The 27,544-nt window shown below is 39.0% G+C and overlaps 1 protein-coding gene across 3 annotated transcripts in view; it reads right to left on the bottom strand.

Annotated features, from left to right (window-relative positions):
- The window catches only part of LOC149261419 (peroxisomal acyl-coenzyme A oxidase 1-like), a 250,103-nt gene that overhangs the window by 79,558 nt on the left and 143,001 nt on the right, over positions 1–27,544 (bottom strand). For all 3 annotated transcript variants that reach the window (XM_089422227.1, XM_089422230.1, XM_089422231.1), the window contains one exon: positions 5,328–5,459. In XM_089422227.1, coding sequence (XP_089278353.1) covers positions 5,328–5,459 — 132 coding nt within the window. The remainder of the gene's footprint in view (positions 1–5,327; positions 5,460–27,544) is intronic.

The raw sequence follows: 27,544 nt of genomic DNA, 5'->3' as shown, positions 1-27,544 counted from the left end.
ATAATATATAATTAACATTATAATTATTTAATTTTTCTATTACTTCATAAAAATTATTATATAATAAAAAGTATAAATTTTAAAAATAAATAGTATGTAGGCCAAGGAGGCCAATTCGCACTCCTAAGTTGTGTATAAAACAAGTGAGATGAGCTCATTTGCTCCTCATCACTTTGGTTTGGATCTCTTCTCTCTCTTGATAATTTTGCACTTTTTCTTAGTGGATGAATTTTGATGTGTGGATATTGGTTTATCTTCTCTCGGAGCTTCTCTCTTGTCAATTGTGAATGGTTGGATATACTTTGTTACACGTAAGTACATGCCTTTTGATGTTATGTTTACTTTTGTCATATACGTTGGACTGGGATTTTTGCTGTTTTAGGGCTAATTGTTGCATGCATTTACTGCCTAAAATTGTGGAATGTGTCTCTATTGTAATATGAGTGGAATCTCATAGGAATAATTCTTTCAAAGAATTTGACCTTGAAAAGCCATTCCCTTTGCACATCAAAGTATAAAAGTTTCAAGGTTGCTTCTCGTTAGCCTAGAAGGCTAGTGAAGTGATCTTGACGCCTCCTTAACTAGGAACCAAGAAATCCTACTCATATTCATCATAGACTCCATTCTCCCAAAGTTTAAGGCACTGATCTACCAAGGATGGTCACTAAAAATCATATTCTTTCACCTCCTTCCAGATCTAGCCAAGTTGGGGTACCTAGGGCATCAAGTTCCCGACAAGCTAGCCCTACAAAAAAATTGATCCCCTAGGGTCTACTGCGCTAGCGTTTCCTCAAGCTCTCCTCCATTTTTGAAGCCATTGCAATAGTGGAGTTGGGAGAAAAGCCAAGCCCTAGCTCCGGCATTAAAACTTGCCCTGCCATTCCCAAGGCTAGTACCTCATAGGATCAAAACAACATCTTCAAGTGTAATTCTTTCTTTGATCCTTTCCCCCACCTTGTATAGGGTAAGAATATCATTGGGCACTACATACTTTCTTCATACCCTAGATCGAGTCTGCTTAGCCCCATATGGTCTCGCTCCTTTAAAAAATCATTCTTCAGGAACCATTCGGGGTACCATTCTAACAAGGATTTTAGGGATTGGGGAACTCCTTCACAAGTCTTATCCCATAATCCTAACCCTCAAATCCTCTCTTCCTTTCCCTAGAATACATAGTACCCTGCTTAGAAAGCAAGCAAGTTCCATACTTCAAACTCTTCTGGGAAAGGGTTTATTTGTGTCACTCACATCCATTGACATATTCTTCATTGTTGACTCCATACATACCAGGTCTCCTCCCATCAGTGAAAGTCCATAAATAGAAGGGAGTCTTAGCTGAGGTGACAGTGGGCTATGTCTTCGTTTGTTGCCCTTGGCCTAGCATTTTCCCTTTAGGGATCCCCCTTAGGTCTCCTGCTAGTTTGAGCAGTAACAAATCCCAAGCCTCACTAAACTTTTACCTCCAACATAAGTTGGTTGAAGTAGACATCTTAGAGACACTCTACTCCTTTATGGACTCCTCACTGTGACACCCAAATCTTTGGACAATAGTGAAATCTGAGGATTGAAGTGTTCAATTGCAATCTTGTTGTAGACATGGTTAATAAAATTAACCAAGAGCACTTTCCATCATCACATTTACTTTACTTGTCTGAGTGTCTCTTGATGTTTTGAGTTGTTATATTGCAAAGTTTATTTTCAAGAAACATTTCAAAGCAAGTATTGTGATTCTTCAAATTGGTAATAAGTATTTTCATTTCATGCTCTAATTCCATATTGACATCTTGATTTAGCATTTACCATCCCCTATTTTACCTTTCTTTTAAGTAAATTTTCTAATTGTTGAGTTTTGGCAAAATATGTTTTGATTCATAAATTGATTTTGTATTTTACAAATATCTTGTGCTAACATCTTTTGTTTTCATTTCAGAGTTACTTTGCTTTCATTCTTGAAAGCATTCCATCTTTACTTTGAGCAAATGTATCTTTTATTTTGTTGAGCAAATTCTTTATAAGGCACTAGTTTTATGGTTTCTTCATGTTAATGATTTTCATTGTTATTGCTCATATCATATTTTGCTCATAGATCATTAAAAGTAATTCATTTTCACTATAACATTGTCCTAGAACCTCATATCACTTTTCACTTAACTTTTCATTAAGGAAAACCCCCCTTAGCTAACCTAAGAGATAGCTTCAATGGAGAGAGTCGGGAACAATGTGAAAGCCCCTTCTCTGAGTTCCCTGCTACCAACCACACCTTGTGGGGTTGAAGGCTTTTCTCACTAACATGTAGGTAGGTGTAGGTGGCAAGAGTAACAGTTCCCACAATGGTTTATTGCCTCCAAAGGTGGAAACAGAGAGGTAAATGTTTGAAGCATCAAAACTTCAATAAAATGTCATTAAACCATTTTATTAATAGTAGTTGTGCCTCATCCAACAACGTCTTGGTTACCCACCTTACTTTTCTCAAAGGATTGATCCTTTTACTTCACGATCAACCAGCTCAACCACCTTTGCATCACCTGACTGAAACCCTGAATACGAGTCTCATCCCTTTCAGGCTGTATAACACTGCTGATTTTGATTCCTTTTTCATGTCGATCAAATTTTTGGTGGCACATCCATCACAAACATATGGTTTGTTGTCATAGATCGGTCAATTGATCAATTAATTTTTTTCTTGTTTATAGAAAATGAATGTGTTAGCAAGGGCTGCTAATAATGGTTTGTTGTTTTCATATATGGATGACCCAACACTTCCTTCAAAAAAAGACTCCCTTCACTGGAGTTGGTGCTTATTCATTATTAGTATTACGCATTAGTAAATGTAAAATCGAAGAACTGAATTTGTAAGGACAAGTTTCATACTACTGCCCCCTGACCAAGGGGAGCGTTCACCCAAATCCCCGGATGCCAAGAAGTGCACCAGGGGTATATCCCCACACAAAAAATGAGATGTTCCCATGCACCCTTTTACCAAAGCATGTTGTTTTGAACCTGTTGGAAACTTAACTGAGAGGGGAGGGTGGTTGAATCAGTTGTGTGTATTCATGGACAATTTTTATTTTTCCTTTAAATGTTTATCTAAAGTTATTAATTGTCAAACAGTGCATCATATGAGCATCAAATTTAACATACAACTAGAATTTAACATGTAAATCACAACATAACAACTTTCATGACAGCATAAAATCATCACATGTGGACACTAGATATAAGTGGAAATCCATAAAGGGAAAAAGCCATGAATTTGTTATTGTTGTGATGCAAAGGCAATCTCCTAATTCCTCTATTACATCAGATTTTTCTAGACTCCAACCTTAGGAGGCTACTACCTAAATTCTTCTGCAAGCTTCAACTTGCAAGGAAACTTCAACTCCCACAAATTTTCTGCAAGCTAAAACTTGGAAGGAAACTCCCAACTCCCACAAATTTTCTGCAAGCTACATCCTACAACCCACATGAGACTTCCACCTCAACAAGCTCCAACCTATTCTTTATCAAGTTACAACTTGAAAGGAGACTGCAATCCCTTGATACATATAAAAACAATTTCTTGGTTTACCTAGTCTTAAGTTCAGCATCCCTCCATCTTTGTTTCTGCCTCTTCTCCTCTTCAAATATGCTTTACATTTGCTTCATATGTGCCAAGTAACTCATGAACAACAAACCTTACACACTCTCTAACCTTACAGCCTTCCAACCTCACACACTTTTATAAACAAGCTTTGATGGCTATCAGTATTCCATACAAGAATCTAAAATGATAAGTATTGTCTCTTTGCATTCCAAGGGTGTCTCTTCAATTTCAACTCTTTCGACCTTTGATTAATAAAAACCATAAGATGAATTTGAAATATGCATTAACACAAGCCATTTTTAATAACTACAACTGCCAACATAAACAAACACAGCAACACGGTCTATCTGAAAGAGTAGTGCATTACAGTCTAGGGTAATGCTGTCTGGATAATAGATGGCCTGCGTTATAACTCAGTCTGCACAGTAAATGACCTGCATTACAATTCCTATCATGTCTGTATCATGCCTTTGCCTTTGCCTCGCATAACAACAATCTCTGCAACATAACAATCTCTGCAAAATTCTGTCATTAGCAACCAATAAGGATATGTAACCAACAAGGCTATGTAACCAATTACACAACATATGCAAGCAACATTAGAGCTCCAAGAAAACCAGGCCATCAATGACACCTTTTGCCATCCTACTTTGCTGCTCCTTTGCCATTACCCTTTGCATCACAACTTCTTCATGCCGTTGCCTCGCATTACAACATGACCAACATCTCTGATAACAAACCAACTCATTAATATATGCAATAACAACATCTCCATCCCAACAAGCATATGGTGACATCAAAGACCTATCTTGTTCCTTCTTTGCCATCAATGACAACAATGCCAACAGAACACCCCTCCCTAGTAATTACAAGTAATATTAAATTCTTAACATAAATGGACAGAAAAAGAGGAATAAAAGAGAATGTCAACTTTTAAGGATGTTTGAGTGGCTCCAACCTCATCAGACTTCATATGGAGAAAGTAGAATTTCATATCCAATTCAGAATTACGCAGACTTAACAGTTTTCAAGATTAATCAAATAGCAACATTTCCATTCAATACTATAATGTATGAGTATATGGGACTGACATTTAATCAAGAACACCAAGCCCTCTACGTAACGTAATGTTGGTGGTTTTAATTGTTGAATTCCTTTTGTCATGATTTTAGCATAAATGTATTGGGGAAAATATGCTTTCTGCTTCTATACTGGGAAAGGCATTCCTATCTTCCAATTTTTCAATATTCTAAATAAAATTAGAAATACAAACATGATAGTCTGTATATCATTTATGAATCATGATTTGTGATTATTAATTATTGTGTTACATTGTTACATATAAGATTATAAAAATTCAATGATTTATCATTTGAGAATTAAGGCTCCTGTGATTTGAATTGTGTTGAGAACTTTCTTCCGGATCCATCACAAAAAACCTATGTGATTTATCATTCATTATGCTTCAAGTTTTACATATTCAAATTCAAATTTCTTAGTATGTTGGGTGGGGTCCCCTATGTTGAAGACCAGGACATTCCCTCAAATTTGGAGGGTGCTTCTACACATCCGCTGGATGCATTTTCCCGCTCTCCGGAACCCATTGCTAAATAGATACTCTATATCCCGTTGCTAAATAGATATTCTATATCTCGTGCCAGTAAATTACATTCAAATGACTACATATGAAAGTAGCACTCTAACAAACTCAAAATTGAAGAACATGATAGTGGGATCAATATACCTGTAGAAGCAGAACTGTGTTATCTCCTTCATATGTGCATGCAGGAACATATACAGCAAACAGCTCTGGAAGCCCACTACTGCACAAGTACCCATGTCCACCACAAAGCTTACGACAATCTTCAATGCCATCCTATCCAACCCAAACAAGATATTAGAGGGTTTTACAAGTAAAAGGAACAGATTAAAATAAAGTTTAATTTTGTAGAATGAACAACCAAGAAAAGAAGACAAAACAGCAATACAACCGAAAAAATAAGTGTAAAAGTTTATAAAAACCAAGGCAGAGTTACAAACTACTATCAAATCCGACATAATACACTTTCAAAAGTACTGTAACACATTTTACATGGCAATGCAGAACTAAACAAAATAGCCTTCTCTAAGCACAATATTTTCAAGCCAAAACATAAAAAGAGACCCACAGAAAATCCCTTTAAGCATCATCATTGTTTAAAATGGAACAATGAACAAGAATAAACCACCAGGTTAGAAGATTGCATAGAAAATTATCATTTTTCAATAGCAGACTTCAAGATGGAGCCATTGAAGGATTTAAACATTTCTAACCAGATATCTTATAATTCACAAGAAGAAAATATCCTTGAAGGAAACATCTGAAGAATTCCTCTGCATTCAAAGTTCAAACACAAGTAGAACCAAGGAGAGGCTGGAGGTAGAAGAAAAGTGATCAGCTAAGAAACGTTGTCATATATTACTAGCAAAGGACTATGGTAAGCCCAAATGATGATGCACAATTAGAGGAATCGACTCTTAGTATTATAATAGATGACCTGATAGCAGAGGGCAGTATCAATTCTTGTTAAACTTGAAAAAGATGGAGTAATAAGAGTTAATTACCAAATATATAAGACAAAAGTTAAAACTCTAGTCCTTGAATTTTGAAGATTGCACCAGAATAATAATGTATTACGATAAGATAAGATAGATAATTTATTAATGTGCAACAAACGACCAAAAGATATGTTAATGGGACTGGAAACTACATCAGTGATACAAATCTGTAGGGGTGCCATATGCTAGCACAAAAGTGCGTACCAAGATAAATCATGAACATACAAGAAATGCATGAACTAAATATCACATCAAAGAAGAAGAAAGAGAAGAGAGTGCAAGAGTTCAACTAGATGTTCATAAGACAACATGAGGAGGTGGAGGACAAGGGGGACGAAGTATCTGCAATTGAATAAAGGACTGAGAAGATCCAATGGAGTGTCTAATGATGATGTTTGGAGAGTGCCAAAGGCTCAAAGGACTTGGCTAAGGGGATCCTAGGAGGCATGTTAGGGCTACAAGCAGATCTTCTCCAAAAACTCTTCATGCTCCAACCTGCTGAGTGAAATAAAGGAAAAGAGAGAGACAGGTCAACATTTTAAGACCCGTGGGGTGTTTTCTCCAAGGACACCTGTCCTGATCATGGGACACGATGAGGACACGTACCAGACATGAGTCCAGCACAGTTCCTGTGAATCTGTGTCCGACACAATAGATTCATGACAAAGGACCACGTAGGAGTGTGTCATATAACTTAGTCAAGAGGCTATTGCTGAATTTGGCTAATATTTGGTTCCATTGATTCTTATGCTGACCCTCATAAATCTAAACAACTACCGTGAAATGTTCTAGAGGGAACCTAAGGAAGTGAGACTAATGATGTTGAGACTTCTCTAGCTGTACAATAATACCATTCAATTACCTAAAGTGCTCCAAGTAAAAGATCATATTCTACCCAAGGGCCTGTTAAGGGAAGATCCAAGTTGGGTGTTTACAATATCCATATATGCCATTTCTAATTGCCTTCTTGATGTCTTGATGAAGGGGAAGAAGATGACTAGTAGCAATCAAGGAATCACTGAAAGAGGGAAGGCACTCAGTGGATATATCCTAAGTCACCGCGTTCGTGCTTGTGTTAGAGTTCGATGACTTTCCAATTCGAATAAAGTTTGACACTTAAAATTTTGGTGATAAAGTTCGGCATTAAATTCGACATACTAGAAATTTGAAATATATATAATAAAATTTTAAAGTTTAAACACTATAGCGAAAATAAAAATAGAACTTGAGCCTTTACTTATATACAATCTGAAAAACACATAACATTAAGTGCATAGCAATTGTTGTTCAAAGGAGACAACTATTACAGACTCCACTTTAGGGAGGAAGCCAAACAAAAAACGAAGAGAGAGAGACGTAGAATCAACTATCTGTTTTGGACTATCAGCTAAGGCTCTGAGATTGTGAGATTGTACCATGTTTAAGGCTGGCGAACTCATCAAAAGCCAACTCTGAGACTGTACCCTGTTTAGGGTGAGAGGAAACCCATCAAAGTTGTGATTATGTATTACTTTTCATTATCTATTGTTTGTACATACTATACCAACAATTTGTAATTTATATTGTAATCCAACAATTGGTTGAAATGAGTTAAAATCAGTTACTGTAGGAAAAATTGTTGGACTCCTTCCTTTGAGAGGTTGAGAGATCTTTGAGAGGAGGATAATTCTACACATTCATCCTCCAAAAAAAATTTATCATCCTCCAAAAAAATATTATTATCAACCTGTTTGGTTCAGCTCGGCTGCAGCCCTTAATTTATACAGTCAAATAGTGATATCAATCTTAAAAAGAAATGTTTTGTTTCTGTTTAAAAAAATTAAAGATTTCTATTTAAAAATAAAAAAATAAAAGAAAAACCGCTTCAATCGAGTTAAGTACTTGTGTTTTCAACTTTTCCTTGATTTATTAAAAAATTCAATACTGCTTAATTTAATTGACCTGTCATTGTAGAGTGTGAGGCTGCGAGTTTTGATTTTTGACTTTTTTAATTATCAAATGCCAAAAGAATTCTGACCAAATGCCGAATTTAATCGAATCCAAGGCAATTTTTAAAACTTTATTCTTGTTGCCCATAGAGCTTTGGTCTCGTGGCCAGCGTACGATCTGCTAAGTCGTTCGTGCCGCTATGCAAGTCACGAGTTCGAGTCTCGTCTTAACCGAGGGCCGTTCTTGCGGGCTGGGCGGTTCCTCCTAGAGGTTATAGTGGCAGCCGGTGGGATTCGACCCCGTGTAACGCGAGTACGATACCACTGCCGTTGCCGATTCCGCTAGTCAACAAAAAAAAAAAATATTCGCGTTAGTGATGATGTTCGGGTTCGAATCAGGTTCGCATTGGAGTTCGCCTTGATGTTCAGTGAACCAAAACGAACAAATTTGGCATGCCTTTAAGTTCGGCGAACTTCGAACCTGAAAGAATTTGTTCGCCGAACACGGTTAGTAAGGATATACCAATAGATTGAAATAGCAAAGAATCTTCATAAAGCCAAAGGGGGAGACGATATGCATTTTAGTGCATAGGGCAAGGTTAAGGTATCTATCCCATCCTACCATTCAATCAATCGTGGTGAAAAACCCTATGAAGAAAAGAAACCAACATAAAAATACTCTCAAGGCTGCTATATGTGTTCATAAAATGGCCTACACGATAGCCTATGGGACCATACATTTGCACCTAGTCATCCATTGTAACATGAGAGCTCATAGCTACTCAATAGTAACTCGATCAGCAAGTAGTAGGCTAGATAACCAAATTTGAGCTCCGTAAAGAATGGAAGACTTGATGAACACGTCAACAAGATGCAACTTACAAAAGACATCCAAAAAGTGTGTGCGGAAACGTCGGAGTTCAAGCATGAAGAGACACCTGTTAACCCCCAACATTGTTAGTGTTATGAATATAATTCATATAAAATTAATGTAAACAATAATAGTCATAATAAGGTTAAATAGTCATTAGTAATGAAAAGGCATGTCTTAAACACATGACCATTCATGAATAGGCACCTGCCTAGGTGTAATATTCCTAATTGAAATATTAAGTAATAATAGCCATAAATTTCTTAAATGCAACCAAAGATCAAAACACCGTAAAATAACAACACATTTACAATTTATCCCCAAAGAAGCCGAGCCATTTTATTATATTTCATGGTAGGAGTCCAATAGGCAAGAACACGTGCTCTTGTTCTTGCCAAAGGCAAGCTAGACAAATCCCAAGTGAGGAAACAAGGTGCCCGGATGATGGGCAGTGACTTCTCCTCTATGCTCTGTGTTGCCCTTGAAATCTGCACTACTCACTGGAAAGAACTGGTTGCTAGGGCCTCCTCTGGTGCTTAGAAAATTTCGAGAAATTAACCCTGGGCTCTCCTCCAATAACCCATAAAAACCCATGAAGTAATTGGCCAAATGTTGACCTCAGAATTCCGGGCCAATTTCCCCTAGCTCCTCTAACCGCTGGCTGAGTTGGGACCCCGGTTTGACCCCTCAAATCTGCACAGAAAATTCTACCAAATTAATCTTGGCCTCTCCTCAATAAACCCATAATTGACCCTCCAAAATTGACCCCAAAATGTTGGGCCCTCCTCTACTACTGGACAATGTCATTTGTGATAGTTGGAGCGTTTTCTGCTCCTCAAAAGCTAGGAAATCTCCTCCAATTCCCCTCCAATCAAATCCCTAACAAACCCAACTCCTCAAACCCTCTCATCGAGCCTCCCACAAAAAGATCCTTCACTCCGTGCGTAGCCCTAGGGACAGTGTTGCGGGGGAGCGCCCCCCCCCCCCTCGCTCCCGCTCCCGATCCGCGCTCCGGGCGGGAGCGACTCGGGAGCGGGTCGGGAGCGCGCTCCCTAAAAAAAATTTCGCTCCCTGCCTTTTCGGGAGCGTTTTGCCTTTTTTGCATTTTTTTTTTGTAGTAATGTTCGAAATGCAATTTTTTTTGAAAGAAACAAATAGTTTTTGAGTGGGGCAACTTAATGATCAAGTCTAGGCCCTAGTATTGATATGCTATTCATGGCAATGTTAAATTCTTAAAGTAAAAGTGACATTTTCTTTAATTTTCATTTTCATCCTTTTACTTAAATTTTTAACATTACCATGAAATGACTCAGGATGTTTGAGAGTGGTTTCGTCCTCATTGGATTTCATATGGAGAAAGTAGAATTTTAGATTTCATTCAAAATCCAGCAGACTTATCAGTTTTTCAGGATTTCAGGATTGGGGGATTGCAATGTTTCCATTGAATTTTGTCATGTATTAGGGTATGGAACTCATATTTAATCAAGAGTACCAATCCCTCTATGTACCTTGATGTTAGTGACATTGGTTGTCGAACTCCTCTATCATGACCCTTCTAAAAATGTACGCATCACTCAAACAAAATCTTGACTTGACATGCTATGCTTTTTCTATATTATGTTAATGCTTAGAGGGTGATATTAATGACAAAGATCCCTATACAGATACAAAGGTAATGACAAAGATACCTCTGGATATTAATGCTTGGAGGGTGATATTAATGACAAAGATCCTGATTTTGCAACAAGACTAAAAAATTAGACATTTCTTGTGGTGGCAAGAGGCCCAAGCATAAGAAATAGATAATAGATTTACTTCTCTTTTCTAGTTTCTAGTAGCTTTTATAACTATTGACTCTTTCATATTTATTATGATATTTTTTTAAACAATATATGACAATTTAAGTTTGAAGTTGGCAATTATAACTCATTAGTAATGAATTATGAATATGATGCTTCATGAAAGTTGAAAGTTGTTTCATTTCATTTCATTTTATAACATTTCATTTCATGTTAGATATTATTTGTTGTAATGGTTACACTTAGCTTACAAGTACAACTTTGGTGATCAATGATGATAAATGTTATATATTGAATTTTGAAAGCTTGAAACTTTAAGATTGATGAATCATGAGACTCAATATGTTGTATGTTACTATGTTACTAACTTGCGGACGTGGTTGATGAAGATTATAACTTCTAGATGATTGTTGTTATATGGTTCAATCTATGCTTTTTTATGTTTTTTATATCTAATTCATCATTCTACATGTTTTTGTTGACATATATGTATCAAAAATTAAAAAATATAAAAAATATATATATTTTTAAAAAATCGCTCCGGGATTCGCTCCCAAACCGGGAGCTTCTGAAAATGGTCGCTCCCGCTCCCGCTTCCGCTCCCGCTCCCAAGTAACATTGCCTAGGGAAAAATAATGCAGGCCTAGCCACACCAATTCGTTACGCTAAGAAAGGCACCACTGCTCCTGGAAATTTCCTCCTTTCGGCAAGTATTTATGTGAGGGAATAGCCCAGCAATGACAAATCTCTTCCCTCTAGTACAATACCTCTCCAAGCCCTGCATAACTCCCTTTTCTGCGTCCCATTGATGCCAAAAACTCGTGCTACTACGTGGTATCCTCCCAGGATCCAAAGATGAGTAGAATTTATCTCCCTAGGGTGGCACTCGTGGTCCACCAAAGAAGAGGGTGAGATTCCCCTTGGAAACCTCTGGTGCTAAACAACATCTATGACTCAGTTGAACAGCTTGAGCAACAATGTGTAAAATGTCAAATGATCAAAAGTGCTCTATGTTGCCTTCAACCTCCTATTTATAATTGTTGCCTCATTTTTCCTTGTGGGTCCCTTAGCCAACTATTTCGACCCCCTTCCCACACAATCAACTTTTCCTCCAAGGGGTGAATATTCCATTAGGGGTTGCCCCCACATTCCACTAAGGTTGGAATTTTAGATTTCTCCTAAGTCCCACATACTGAAAATGTCTACAGTGCCCAGATTACAAAATTGTGCTACGTTTAGCACTTCCCCAATAAACTTTGTTAATCCTATTAAATGAAAAATCAAAATTAGGGATATTACAATCCTCCCCACCAAAATTGCTTGTCCTCAAGCAATGCCTGAACAAGCATCCTCTCTAGTTGTTGCTCCCCACTGTCATTGCAAAATGTGTCAAGCTCCCAGATGCGCCATTGAATCGTCCTTGAACTTTGCATTGTCCTGACATGAAGGAATCCCTCAATACCAGGATCCCAAGCTATCTTGTCCAACATGGAGCACGCCTTGCTCCACTCACTATCCTGCCCAGTATAAGTAACAAAAGTCCCCTGCATACCATCAATGAGTAGGGGATCATGATAATGTGGCACTATGCCCAACTCCTCATGAAGATGTCCTACCTTGTAGGCCATCCCATGCACTCCAAGAGTAAATTCTCGAAGATACCACCCAATCCATGCAGCGATAGCATCTTGCTCACGTGAGCTTCTCCTAATATCATCCTACTGACCAACCTACCATGCTAATGAAGTCCCCCACTCCATCAGTGACTCGCTAAAGCCCAATGGAAGATCTGCGTGATCTCCCCCTGTAGTAGCCACCTCATCCCTAAAGGTTATTGAGCTGTGAAGAGTTGTAATGCTCACGTCCCCCACTAATCTCAGAGAGGTGCCACCATGTCGATGTTGAGTTACTCTGATTATGACATGCTCCCCATCATGCGCGGACTGTATCCTCCTCTCCTAGGGCCTAGTGGCAAAATATTTGTGAAGACCAAGCTCATCCTACCTGGGCATCTCCATGATGCCAATGTCTACCCCTGCACTACCAATATCAACCCTGATCAACAACAAGATAACTCTGCCTTGCAATGCAGTGGAGGTCTCAGTGATCCCCCATGTGTCAAATCCAAGGTGAAGTGGATCACCCTCTGCCATGACCCTTCTCATCACAAAGTGGAGTGATCCACCCACCAACCGGATCCTTGGATCCCCCAACCATACTGGGAGCTCATAACTCCCACTCCTCACAGGATGTCGTTGTGTAGCGCTACTACCTACTAGAACCCATCTGGCCCTCATCTCTGACCCCTGTATGTATCCCATGGGTGGACCCCAAGTATCAGGAGTTTGTCCCACGCATGCCAACATGCCCTACTCCTGCCAGACCACGCAGTGAAATTCGTTATCCCATCTCCTGATGATACATCTGGATATTGCTCGATGTCTGGGTGCCCTCCTGTAGACAAAGTCTACCATCCATCGTCCCTCAAGCTCCTGTGACACCTTAGACTGTCTCATCGAAAGTGCATCATGCAGTTCACTCGCAATCGCCTCCCCACGTGTGAGCCCAGGAGTGGAACCTATGCTACCTTGGCAGTAAACCACGTCATCGCTAAGCTTGTATTCCCCTGCTCATGCCTCCACCAAACGTCTCAACTAGACAATCATGGGTGGGTAGGTCCCCAAGAATATGATCAAGAGTCTGTAACGGTACCGAAGAATAACCCTCTGAATGCAATTCTCTACCTCGGATCTGTTGATAACCTAATCGAAGACCTATCTCTATTGAACATGGTGTCCTGAGGAGCTCAACTGCATCCTCATCAATCTCGAGTGAGTTGCACCTAATGGTACACCTAATGTCCTTGTCCATAAGTCTCAATGGAGACAACGCTCCAAGGGCCCGTCGTGCTGCACCATATGACATTGCATAGCACCAAGTACCACCACACTCCTCAGCATGCCATTGTATGCCACAACCTATCCCTGTACACCACAGGATATCCCTATCTATCGCTATACTATCCCGTACTGACATGTGCCCTATCTGTGTCAAGGAACTAGTCGCTTCCCATGTGTATTCAATGTGATGTAATACAGACCTACTCCACAACACAATCCAACACACTATGGCACACCACCATGCATCTCCATGCCCACCTGTAGACCACTGCTCAATGCTAGATGCTCCAACACATCCCCGAATGTGATGGCCTGGAGTTGTGTCCCTACGTGTCGACCCACACCCAATCAGTATCATCACCTCCACCATCGCATCACTATGTTAATCCCTAGCTCCATACAAGACACCGTCTGTTGGCTTGCCAATGCCACCTCTTCCAACAAACTCCTGCGAGACTATGTTAATCATCCCGTGATCCCGTGTACAATCGTCATACCAAGACAACCCAAGGAGTCAGTCCATAAACTGATTGGCCACTGGTGTTGGCCGAAACTCCCCTAGCGAATGCGCGCGCTCAACTGCTAGGTCAATTGTACCATCCAGGTCGTAGTCAACCGGCATTCTTGGGAAATGATAGGTAGTCCCACCCGGATCCCAATGCCAGTCTAGGCTTCCAATATCCCCAGTGCCTGGAAGCCCCTGCTGAGCTACACCCAGGTCCACCACCATCTACATAGCCCACTCCACCGGGTACCAACTCAGAATCTCTCGCCATCCAACCCCAAGAGAGGGATCAAATGCACGAACTCTCGCACATAAAACAGCCCCAACATGTGAATGTTGCAACCTGTGCAACTCGGGTCGTCTCATCCCGCTATCTAGGTCAACACATCCGCTCTGACTAGGTAGCTTCATCTCTCTCTCTCTAATGCACAAAGGTGACCTAACAGTGTTGTTAGCCCAGTCTATGTTTGCCCGAAGAGGGTTGCTTCGACTCTCCAATGTGCCCTCTAACTGTGCCATGAGGGAATCCAACCATTCCCCAACATGAGCCAGCGTGGATGTTGACTCGGCACAAACCACTCTCATGCCCTCCAGCTCCTCGTTCTGCAGCAGAATAGCCTCTCGTACTGATGTGACCTTCCTTTTTAATGCTAGAAGGTCAGCCTGAAACTGATGACACTGTTTTGTGCGACCATCGTCTAATACCTCTATGTTGATTGGAGTAGCATCGGATGTGATCTAGCCATGAAAATTAGTGGAGAGGCTAAAGCACATGAGATCTCCAAGACCCAGAAATGGTTTGGACATATTGTACCCGGTTTGGGAGATATTAAAATAATTAATATTTTTAATGAAGTTCCTAAGTCTAAACTTAGGGAAAATAAAATATTAATGGATATTAATATAAAATTGGGTTAGAAGGTTCCAAAAGTCATGGATCAAGCCAAATCTAATCTTAGCAGTTGATTAGAGATTTAATCTCGGTCGTTGAAGGACCAATAGGAAAAGTATAAGAGGGGCTTTAGGGTCAATTGGAGAACACACTAGAGTGATCAGTCATTAGATTTGCTAGAGCGGGGTTGCTAAGCAAAGTCGAATCAGTGATCAACAACGAGGGGTAGTGAGTACTGGACAGAGAAGCGGAGACAGTTCCAAGAGACCAGCGCAGAGGCAGAAAGTGAGAAGCAGCAGCCAGAGTAGGCCACGTAGAGCCCAATAGAGACAGCACAGAGCCCAAAGGAACTGCGTCATCCACGCAGAGAACAGTTGGAGTGACGCAGAGGGTTCCAGAGGCTGCGCAGTGCCTTAGAGGGTTGACGCAGAGGCCAAAAGGGCTAGCGCAGAGCTTCAGAGTCGCTGGAGAGGGTTTCATGGGATAGTTGTTCTGAATATCTGTTTTCGAATAGAGAGGTATTGCTGCCAATTATTTTTCTCTGTCGGGTGAGCCAGTTTGGCACCCAATTGTACTCAAGGAAATACTGCATAATAATAAACCCTCATAATAGCTACATCGGTTTTCCTGCATTGGGTTTTTCCGAGGACATCTGTCCAAAAATAACGGTGTCACTTGTGTGTTTGTTTTCTTTCAGATGATGATATGTAGATGTTGAGATTGTATTGTGTTTATTTCATTATTTATATGTTTTAAATAACTTGTACGAATTCAACAAGTAGATGAAATAAACCAAAAGAATACAGATTAAATTTCTAACGAATAGACTTAGAAATTTCAACACTCTATATCTCCTAGCGCTTCATCAATCTATTGTGTGCTGCTATCACCCAAAAACTTGGACATGACCGCGGTCACCACCTCAACGGATGGCACTACTGGTGTATGCTCTACTCTCTCCACTAAGATGTCAACCGGCACGGTAAAGGGAGTCTCCAACACGGGTGACCATTAGGGAATCCAATCGTTCCCCAACATGAGCCAGCTTGGATGTTGACTCGACACAAACCAGTCTCATGCCCTCCAGCTCCTCGTTCTGCAGCAAAATAGCCTCTCGTACTGACGTGGCCTTCATTTTTAATGCTAGAAGGTTGGCCTGAAACTGATGACATTGTTGTGTGCGACCATCGTCTAATACCTCTATATCTCCTAGTGCCTCATCAATCTGTTGTGTGTTGCTATCACCCAAAAACTCGGGCACGACCCCAATCACCACCTCAACCGATGGCACAACTGGGTATGCTCTACTCTCTCCGCTAAGATGTCAACCGACACAATAAAGGGAGTCTCCAATATGGGTCACACTTGGTGTATCTACTTGCTCCCAACAATCCTATGTAGATGGTTGCAACCCCACGACCTGTGCATCTCTAGTTTCTCTTTTCTAAGGAAGAGGATAGATTTGGTCTGACACCTTCATCAGACCAGACACCTTCATCAATTGGGAAAGAATTCACACATTAAATCCTAGTGAGCCATGGGTTGTCTATGGTTTAACCCGTCACTGTGTATACATGCACCAATCTTCCCATATCTAGTTGGCAACCCCATAGCTAGCCAAGATCATGGATCTGATACCACTGTAATATTCCTAATGGAAATATTAAGTAATAACAGCCATAAATTTCTTAATTGCAACTAAAGATCAAAACACTGCGAAATAACAGCACATTAACAATTTATCCCCAAAGAAGTTGAGCCATTTTATTATATTTCATGGTAGGAATACAATAGGCAAGAACAAGTGCACTTGGGCTTCCCAAGGGCAAGCTAGACAAATCCCAAGTGAGAAAACAAAGTGTCCGGATGATGGGAAGTGACTTCTCCTCTATGCTTTGCACTGCCCTTGAAATCTAGATTCTCCACTACTGGTTGGAAAGAAATGGCTACTAGGGCCTCCTCTGGTGCTCAGAAAATTCCGAGAAATTAACCCCAGGCTCTCCTCTGATAACCTACAAAAATCCACGAAGGAATTGGCCAAATGTTGACCTCGGAATTTCAGCCCAATTTCCCCTAGCTCCTCTAACTATTGGTTGGGTTGGGACCCCTGTTTGACTGTTCAAATCTACCTAGAAAATTTTTCCAAATTAATGTTGGCCTCTCCTCAATAAACCCAGAAAGGGTTTGTCCTAGTTTTGACACTCCAAAATTGACCCCAAAATGTTGAGCCCTCCTCTGCTGCTGTAAAAAGTCATTTATGATAGTTGGAGTGTTTTCTGCTCCTCAAAAGCTAGGAAATCTCCTCCAATCAAATCCCTATTAAACCCAGCTCCTCAATCCCTCTCACCGGGCCTCCCACAAAAAGCTCCTCCACTCCCTACACAGTCTTGGGGAAAAATAACGCAGGGCTGGTCACACCAATTCGTTATGCTAAGAAAGGCACCACTGCTCCTGGAAATATCCTTCTTCTGGCAAGTATTTATGTGAGGGAATAGCCCAACAACGAAAGATCTCTTCCCTCTAGCACAATACCTCTCCAAGCCCTGCATAGCTCCCTTTTTTGCATCCCATTGATGCCAAAAAGCCGTGCTACTGCGTGGTATCCTACCAACTACCAAAGATGAGTAGAATTTACCTCCCTAGGGTGGCACTCATGGGTCCACTGAAGAAGAGGGTGAGATTTCCCCTTGGAAACCTCTGGTACTAAACAGCACTTGTGACTCGACTGAACAACTTGAACAACAATGTGTAAAATGTAAAATAATCAAAAGTGCTATATGTTGCCTTCAACCCCCTATTTATAATTGTTGCCTCATTTTTCCTTATGGGTCCCTTAGCCAACTATTTTGACCCCCTTCCCACAATCAACTTTTCCTCCAAGGGGTGCATATTCCATGAGGGATTGCCCCCACATTCCACTAAGGTTGGGATTTTGGATTTCTCCTATGTCTCACATACCCAAAATGTCTCCAATGCCCAAATTACAAAATCGTGCTAGGCTTAGCACTTCCCAATAAATTTTGTTAATCCTATTAAAGGAAAAATCAAAATTTGGGATATTATACTAGGGCATATAAGCAGGCCCTCACCCTCAACTGTAATCATCTCATATCAATTCTTTTAAACACTATTCAACATATGTTTCTTATCCTCAATGGATGTCTTCATGTACCAAGTATTCTGAAGATTATTGTTGCGTATACGAACCTTGTTCATTGCATTGGTATTAGAGCATTCCTTTAAGTATACGAACTTTGTTCATTACATTGGTATCAAAGATATTCGATCCTCTCGCTGCTCCACTCTGCACAAAGTCGTGTTCTCCAATCCAGGTCTTTAACCGTCAAATTCGTCAACATTGTTGTCGTGAAGCGTTTCGCTACAAGAATTTGGAGTTTTCTCCATATCGACATTTACGCCTTTGGCTACAAAATTATTAAATAAAAATATCTATATATTAGAAAAATTAAATTAAATAAATTTAAAAAAAAAATACATAAAACAGAGAAAAGTCCAAGGAATAAAAAAATTTAAAATATATATATATATATATATATATTACATAAACAAACTATTTATTTAAAATATATATATATATATATATATATATTACTTATTTTAAAAAAAAACATTATATATATATATATATATATATAATAGAAAAAAATAAGAATATAAATTAATTAAAAAAAAAAATTAGAAAATGAGATAATAAAATAAATTAAAAATAAAATACAATCAGACCGCCAAAGCTTCTGACCAGCAAACCACCATCTCTGCCTCTGATCCGTCAGCAGTCACCATCACAAGTCGTCTGAGCCACACATAGCCACGCTACCACTACCTGAGTTGTCAACTAGCCACACCGCCGCCAATATTTCCCGATCGGCAGCTGCAGCCTTTGTCTGTCACTCGGCCCAACCTCACTGCCTTCTGCATGGTCGCGAATCCCACTGCCACCACCATTCAGTTTTCTGTCGCCAAACAATTTACCGTCGTTTGCTGCCAATTGATTGTCGCAACCTCAGCCGTCGTTTTATCCACAGCTGCCATATGCACCCCCACTGAACAGGCCAACCACTGCTGCCACCGATCATTGTAACCGTCCACAAGTCACTACAAAGCCATTGTCCGACCGATACCCAGCCAGCCTTTTCACCACCGCCACCCAATTCTCACTACCGCAACCTTTTTTTTACTGTCACCTCCCCCTGATCCGTTGTCGCCTGACACTGTCAGAGCCACCGTCATTGCTCACACTGTCATTGTAGCCACCGCAAACCAACGAGCTCTGCACGACACAATTCTACAAAGAGCTCGCTCGCCAATCTCTTCGTACCATCATTGCCACAAATTCATTCGCCTATTCACCGTACCACCAAAGTTCCACTAACAAACCTGTCGAGTTTTTTCCTTCCACTATTGGTCAATCCCCCGCACGCTACCTATATTTATCAGTGTTACAGTCCCATTGCAGCATTATTTTATCGATTAAAAAAAAAATCAAATAAAGAGAGCCATTGCCTCCAGTCATGCCTATTTCCAAGGTCACGACCTTACAAAGGTTTGATTCAAAATCAGAAATAGAATCATAACTCCAATATTGATGGTTATTTATAACATATATTATAAATTTATAATAATTAAAAGAATATTAGTTATAAAGTCTATAAGTTATAAAGTCCATAAGTTATAAAGGAGTCTTTAGCATTATTTAAAAAAAAATGGAGCCTAATTCATAAATAAAGGAAGAAAGAATTTCCTATAAAGGTTTTTTTTATCACGGATTACAGAATAATTGCATTAAAAGGGAACATCCAAGGGAAAATAGTTAATATTGTTATCAGTACAAGCAATGACGAAAATTACAATAATGCTAATCTGGCGAATCAACTATTAATCTCAAATGCCAATTTAGGTGAATCTGAAGATATTTTTGGTTAAAAAAAAATATGAAATTAATGGTTTACAAGTGACAATGGATCATTATGACCATGTATCTCAATTTCGTGTTATAACCAAGTATGACAGAAAGGTTGACATAATTCTTGGTCAACCGTGGTTTAAAGAATTTGGTACGCTTATGTTAAACATAGAGAAAAAAAAAATTGGCGTTTTCTTATAAGGGAAGGATGATCACATTCTGAGACATGACAATGAAGTATCAATCAATAATGCCTTCTTCAAAATACTTTAAAAATATTGTGAAATTAATACCTCAAAAGAATCAAAACACAATACCGGAGAAGCGAAAAGAACTTGAGGAGGTCATATCCAATAAAAAGGAGAAAATTCCTGTTTAAAAGATCATATCCAAAAACTACTTGCACAAGTCAAAAAGTGTAAAACTAAGAAGCACAAGTTAGAACAAGAAAAGGAAAGTTTCGACAAAAAGCTCAACGAAAGTTTATCAGAGAAAGAAGAAGAAAATTTACGCTTAAAGAACCTTAATCGAAAATTACTAGAACAAATCAAAAGTTTAAAAGGTGAGGAGGATACTAAGAATAAAGTCAACTTGTGTTGCATGGGTACCCGCACCTAGGGGTGGGGTTCTCGAACTCGTCCTGGGTTCTCGCACCCAAGTACCGGATTCGGGTACGGGTTCTTCCCAAACGAACCCAGAAGAACCGGGCTCTTCCATGAAGAACCGAGTTCTTCAAAAAAAAAATTGGGTTCTTTTCCTTTAATGGGTTCTTGGGTTCTTGGGTTCTTCGGGTGCTTGGGTTCTTGGGTTCTTCGGGTTCTTCGGGTTGGGTTCTTTGGGTTCTTCGGGTTCTTTGGGTTCTTCATAAAAAAACTATATTAAAAATTTAATTTTCAAATAATTTTTATTGAAATTTAAAAAATAACTTATAACAAAGGTAAAACTTATAACAAAACCTAAAAAACCCTAAATCAATTCTTGTAAATCAATTTGGAATGAAACATTCTTCCACGGTCCTTACCATCAAAACCTGTGTTGCACGGGTACCCGCACCCGGTTTTTTAAGTTTTTTACAAGTCTTGTTTTTTAAGAATTCTTGTAAATCAATTTGGAATGAAACATTCATTCCCGAGCCAAATAACCATCAAATTATAAACTGTAAATGCACACATACAGGTTCAGACATTTTCGGTCAAATAGAAAGTAGGATTGAGACCAGCCATAAGCTGTAATCAGCTGATGTTGTTAAATGGCGAAGGGCTATTTTGGACAATGGCTAAATTAAGTATCAAAATCTGCCAATTTCTCACAGCATTCTGATAACATCATGTTAAGATTAAAACTAGGAAAGTATGCCTAAATCATATATGGTCTCTATAGACTTGTACACCAAGTAATCTCTAAAAACTGCGAAGGTGTTTTATGTTTAGATAATTAATATTCAGGCAGAGCTTCGCACCTCAAAGACAAACTATCCCTCAAGCCATCAGATGGCTGTTGTGCATTTTAGTGGTAAACAAAGACTAATAAGCGTGTTACTGTTTTGTGGTAGGGTAAGGCTGCCACTGTTTTTGGGATTGCTTTACCACAGAGCACACCATGCATGGGGCAGGTGGATGATTAGACATCAAGAAATTCTAGACCACTATCAGGTTGAGAAAAATCTCCTATGAAAAAATTGTGTTTTTATATGGGAGAGACTAAACATTCAAAGCAAAGTTACAAGCTCAAGCTCCAGCCAGAATGAGCAATTTCAATAAGGAGAGAAGCTCTCTTGAAATTAGAGCAAGTGGCAAAAATGCTAACACTCCTTGGCTGTGTAGGAGGAAGGGTCTGTATGACCACAGCCTGATTCATTGATAGGCATCCTTGCAAATGAACCTAAGCTGCATAGTTATTTTAAAGCCTGTGTGTGACAAAATCTGTCCCAAGTTTCACCAAAATAGTTGAGTCTAGCATTTATCCTAGTATGTATTTTGAATTTTCAGTTTTAGTAGTAGCCTTGAGCTCTCTCACATAGCTGTCACAGTGTCATGGTTACACAGAAAAGATTCAAAAGAACAGTTTTTTGGTGATAAATTTTGAAATTTCAATGTCAACGTTGAATGTTCAATGATGTGCATGTTTAAATGATTATCATTAAATTTTTCTTGTTTAAAGTTGAAAAAATATACAAATTCAAATTTCATATATATTATTAATTATAAATTTATAATTTATAAAATATAATTATTAAAATTTAATATTATTATATTACCCGACGAACCCACGCACCCTATTTCCAAAAATGCCGTCCCCGTCCCCGCACCCACGTTTCCTGGCAACATAGAAGTCAACAATCCAAAAAGCGAAGAGCTTTTATGTCTAAGGAATCATAACCAAAACCTTCTTATGCAAATAAAGCTTAAAAGTGATAAGAAGCCACTAAATGACAAGTTAGAAGAAATATTAAAGTCTCCAATCGTAACAGTTCAAGTCAAAGATAAAAGAACAAATACCGATCTAGGTAATATACTAATATCACAACTCAAGAAGATGAGAAACCAATAGAAGTTAAAACATATTCAGATGTTGCAGTTCAAACAATGGAAATTCCAAGTGATGATTCAGTAACCAACTCAACAACAATGGCACCTGAAGTAAATCAAGAAACTGTCACACACAAAAATCCAACCAAGAGAACTCCTTATCGACATTTGAATCACAAGAGTAGACAACTATGTCAATCTACATATTTGGACCATTCAAAATGGAAGCAACAAATTTATGTTCAAAGGATATTGAAGTTTGCAGAATCCAGCCCTATGATAACAATTCATTACAAATTTCTAGTGATTGGAAGATTCCACAGAAAATTAATCTAGGATGGTTATATCCATTCTCAGTCCAACAATTTTGTTTATCACTTAGAGGATCATATCGTCTTGTATCAACGAAGATGAAAGTACTGAGCCGAGAAGATATTCAAAACGGAAAAAGAAATTAAGCCCTTTCGTAAGTAAGCTTTGAGGACAAAGTTTTTTAAGAGGAAGGCAATGTTATAAATATAATTCATCTAAAATTAATAAAATTAATGTAAACAATAATAGTCATAATAAGGTTAACTAAATAGTCATTAGTAATGAAAAGGCATGTCTTAAAGACATGACCATTCATGAAGAGGCACCTGCCTAGGGTATATAAGCAGGCTCTCCCACTCATTTGTCATCGCCTCATATCAATTCTTTTATACACTATTCAATATATGTTTCTTATGATTATCTTCAATGGATGCCGTGTACCAAGTATTTTGAAGATTATTGTTGCGTATACAAATTACGAACCTTGTTCGCTACATTGGTATCAGACCATTCCTCTGAGTATATGAACTTTGTTTGTTACAACTAGTGCAACTAAAGGATTAAGATCCAACAAGACTCCATAACACTGGTCTCTTTTCACATGCATCCAAACATTGGCATGGACCAAGGCTCCTTGCAAAGTTAGTTTATCAAATTCCAAAAAAATACTAATTTTAGCAGGTCACCTTTTTCCAATACTTGAAGATCAGGCTCACCCAATGTTTTTAAAACCGGAACCGGTGACCGGACCGGTCCACCTAATGAACCGGTTTACCGACCGAAACCGGTCTAACCGGCACTGGTTTGGTCTAAATGAACCGGTTTTAAAAAAATACATTAAATAATTAATTTTTAATGAAACAAAACTATTTTTAAGATGTAAAACCATGATTCCAAGCCAATAGAGACAAAATATGCAAAGTTTGCTCATTTATATACCATGTAAAGGTGAATACATCAAAATGGCACCGAGTGCAATACATATCATCAACAAAATAGCAAAATACATAACAAATGAGGCTCTAAATCGCCTATAAAGTCCAAAAACATTGCTGCAAGCTATGAGGCCATTGGCCTACTACAACTCTACAGTATACACATGATCAATCATCAAGTTCATTACCACTACTAGTAGTAGACACAAGATCATCATCAGGAGCTACATAGACATCATCTGGTTCAGAGTCTGAGGATGCCTCAGCCTGATCTGCAACCTCAGTATCAATGCCACCAATGACAATAGAAGTGGACCTAATGGAAGCACGAGTTTGTCGACCTGCATGACTAGTGCCTTCCATTGGTTCCTTGCCTTTCCTTGATGCCGCTATTGATCCTGGTTCTGATGCCACCACATAATCTGCTTCATCCCCCGCCAAAGCCATGTTGATATCAAAATCAGCCTCAAACACAGGTTCTTCAGTCTCCTCCACCCATTTTGATGTTGGATCAATATCGTCCAACACAATGGGATCTAGATCAGGAGTTTTTCTTATCATTTGGAGCTCTAATTGCATTTATTGTTCACCCCCAAACCATGAAATCCTGAAAACCATTAAGTCTACTGAATTTTGAGTGAAATCTAAAATTCCAGTTTCTCCATATGAAATACAATGTGGTCGAAACCACTCTCAAACATCTTGAGTCATTTCATGGTAATGTTAAAAATTTAAGTAAAAGGATGAAAATGAAAATTAAAGGAAATGTCACTTTTACTTTAAGAATTTAACATTACCATTAATTGCCAACATTGTTAGGGTTGAAACACCCTTAGTCCCCCCCCAAAACCCCTCAAACACAGTCAAAAACATGTTTTTTTAACTTTATAGTGGTTGTGCCTAAAACCGGCCGGTTTAGGACAAAATCGGCTGGTTTGTAACAAACCGGCCGGTTTTGTCCTAAACCGGCCGGTTTTCACCGGTTAGGGCCAAAAATCGGGCAAATGAAGGGTCTGACCGGGTTTTTAGGCCGGTTCGGACCGGCCAGCTAGCTAACCGGCCGGTTTGACCGGTTACCGGTTTTTCTAAGCGGTTTTTAAAACTATGGGCTCCCCTGTCAAAGACAATTATATATTATTGATCCTTAAAAAAGCAAGTCCAGCGAGACTACTTTTAACTACATGGAAGATAATCAGTCTTGCCTGCTTTTCTTCTTTTTTACTTTTGCTAATCAGTCTTGTCATAGGGAATCTGGCCTTGTCTAAGCTGGATGTATGTTTCCAAGTGGTTTTCCCTTCTCCGTCATGGGCAAGGGGGACTGTATCTATATTCCATCCAATTAATGGAATTCCATAAAATATTTATAGTACAGATTACATTGTTGATCGAATTTTTCCCAGGTAGCAAAATGATGAAAGGTGAAAGATGTTTATCTATCACAACAAATCTCCTTCTTGTAATTCCTTTTGTTGACATGGCATAAAATTTTGCCATCATTTTGCAACAGTTGGAAATATTATGATATGTGAACATGCGAGAAGTAGTTTGATATATTTTCCAAAAAGAAAAAATATTTATTTTTGAAAAGTAATTCTCTCTTGTATTTCACTTAAGCAAAATACTTAAAGTTTTAAATTTGGCAATTGAGTCTAAAATTGTACTCAGACTAGGAGTAATCTTAAAAAAATAGATTATCCGATACAACTATAAAGGCAGGGGAAACTAGAGGCTTTCTCACACACGTAAGAAGTTAAGTGAGAAAGAGAGAGAGCAAGCAGCCCTGGAAGAGGCATTCCTGGGCAGCACGTAGTATGAAACAGCAGTCCTATATAGTTGAATGGACACCCATACAGTCAAAAAGACAGTACCATATGGATCCGTACAGTTGTACAGAATTGGTACAACAGCGCCATACAGCAATTGTACAGTCCATACAACACTGTTGTACAGCAGAGTGCTGTTGTTGCTTATTTTCTCAGCAGCTGTACCTCTCAAAGAGTTTGTAGAAACTCAAATTCAAGCTGTTTTTGGAATCATTGCATGTTGTTTTCTATCTTTTCAGGTGGAGGGTGAAGCCTGTGAAAGTGTACTAATAAGATTTTTTAAAGGAGTGAAAAGTTTATTTGAAGGAATAATTACCTGTATCTGAGAAATAAATTTTTATGCTTCCTCTAATTAATTTCTAACTATTGCGTGACTGATGCTATAGCCTGACATTTAATTTCAGCATTAATTAAATTAAAAAATCTACTTGTTTGATTGAGATCAAAGCTTGATCCCCAAATGAGATTATCATGGATTTGCAATGGTACATCTATTGCAATGAAGAAGGACCAACAGTGAGAGAATTTCAAAGTTTTATTTTTTGATTTGAGAGTTTGTGCAATAGATCTCAGAGATAGCAGCAATGGACCTCCAGTTGGAAGATAGATTGGATGAAGCCTTGAAAGGTGAGGCTTACATTCTTGCTAAACGAGAATGATCCCTGGGATACTGTCAAGGACATTGTGACTCCGCCTAGAAATCTGTGGTACTTGGGAGCTCACAACAAAAAGGAAGTGAAGGCCAAGCAGATGATCTTGGATGCCGTAAAGAACATTCCAATCCCTCATTTATCCAGGAACATTATGGAAGAGGAGATATTTGATGCCTTAGTTAGTCTTTTCCAAATTAAGAACAAAAACAAGATGATATTGCAAAACAATCTCAAATCCCTAGATGACCAGGACAGACATAGTCACTAATTACCTTATGAAGATCACTAATTAACAGACATAGTCCTTCTCCTAGGGCTTCCTTTTACCTTGAATGGAGATCATGTTTTCCCACCTCCCACCCACTTCACCCCCTATCTAATTATGTCCACATTCGCTTTGGGTTTAGTTTCATGAGTAATCATACTAGCAGGCATATGTATATTGATACGATGATATGTTGGTTGCACTGCCTTTATGATTACACTTAGCATTAGCATTATCATATGCATGTTAGGGTAAGACGCATTGCATGATGATTTTTGCATTAGAACTAACCACATATGATGTTTCTCATGATAGATTAGATTGCATTTAATAAAAAATAAATAAACAATAAACAATAAAATAAAAACTTGCATATTTCATTTCTTGTTGGTTTATTGGGCTAACATTAAGCATGGGTGATCATAAGACACCGTGAAAAGCATGTTGCCCCGTGGATTTGATCTTTGACATGCGCAAATAACAGGTCTACGATGACCAAGAGATTGTTGGAGTTCTCGTGACGTCCCATTCGAGTAGCCTCGTCCACTTCTTCGAGAGATCACGTCCCAGTTGGAGCCAAATGTTACCCACCACTTTGGGGGTGATATCCCCAGGAGAATTTTTTATCCATGATGAGCCTCAATCGGCAGCCAGCAGCCCCTTGATGCCTCCTACTAGCTTGTTGTACCACTTCTCTGCCACCTGAGCCAACGATGCAGTTCCTCACCCACCTGTATTAATCGTATGTTTGAAGGTAGGCCTCCCGAACCTAAAGATATGTCTTGTCATTTGATAGTTGAGTATTGGGTTTACTTAACATGGATACTTTTGGGTATGGATTGATGGGGAGATTTGGCGGAAAGAGTGGGCTTAGTTTGTACTCTTGTCTCCTTGATCTCTTTTGGTTGTTACCTTTGGATCTTTGTCCCCCGGGATCTCCTTTAATGACCATTAGGTTTTAGGGTGGTATTACCTGGGAAACCCTAACGTTGGGTTTGAGGTCTCGCTCCTCTACCCGCACATATTAC

Source organism: Pinus tabuliformis, chromosome 6 (genome assembly GCF_031772625.1).
Source record: "Pinus tabuliformis cultivar Carrire ecotype Pingquan chromosome 6, CPIR1, whole genome shotgun sequence".
NCBI classification, from domain to species: Eukaryota; Viridiplantae; Streptophyta; class Pinopsida; order Pinales; family Pinaceae; genus Pinus; species Pinus tabuliformis.
Note: the sequence above shows the minus strand (reverse complement) of the source record. Positions and strands in the feature narration are given on the sequence as shown.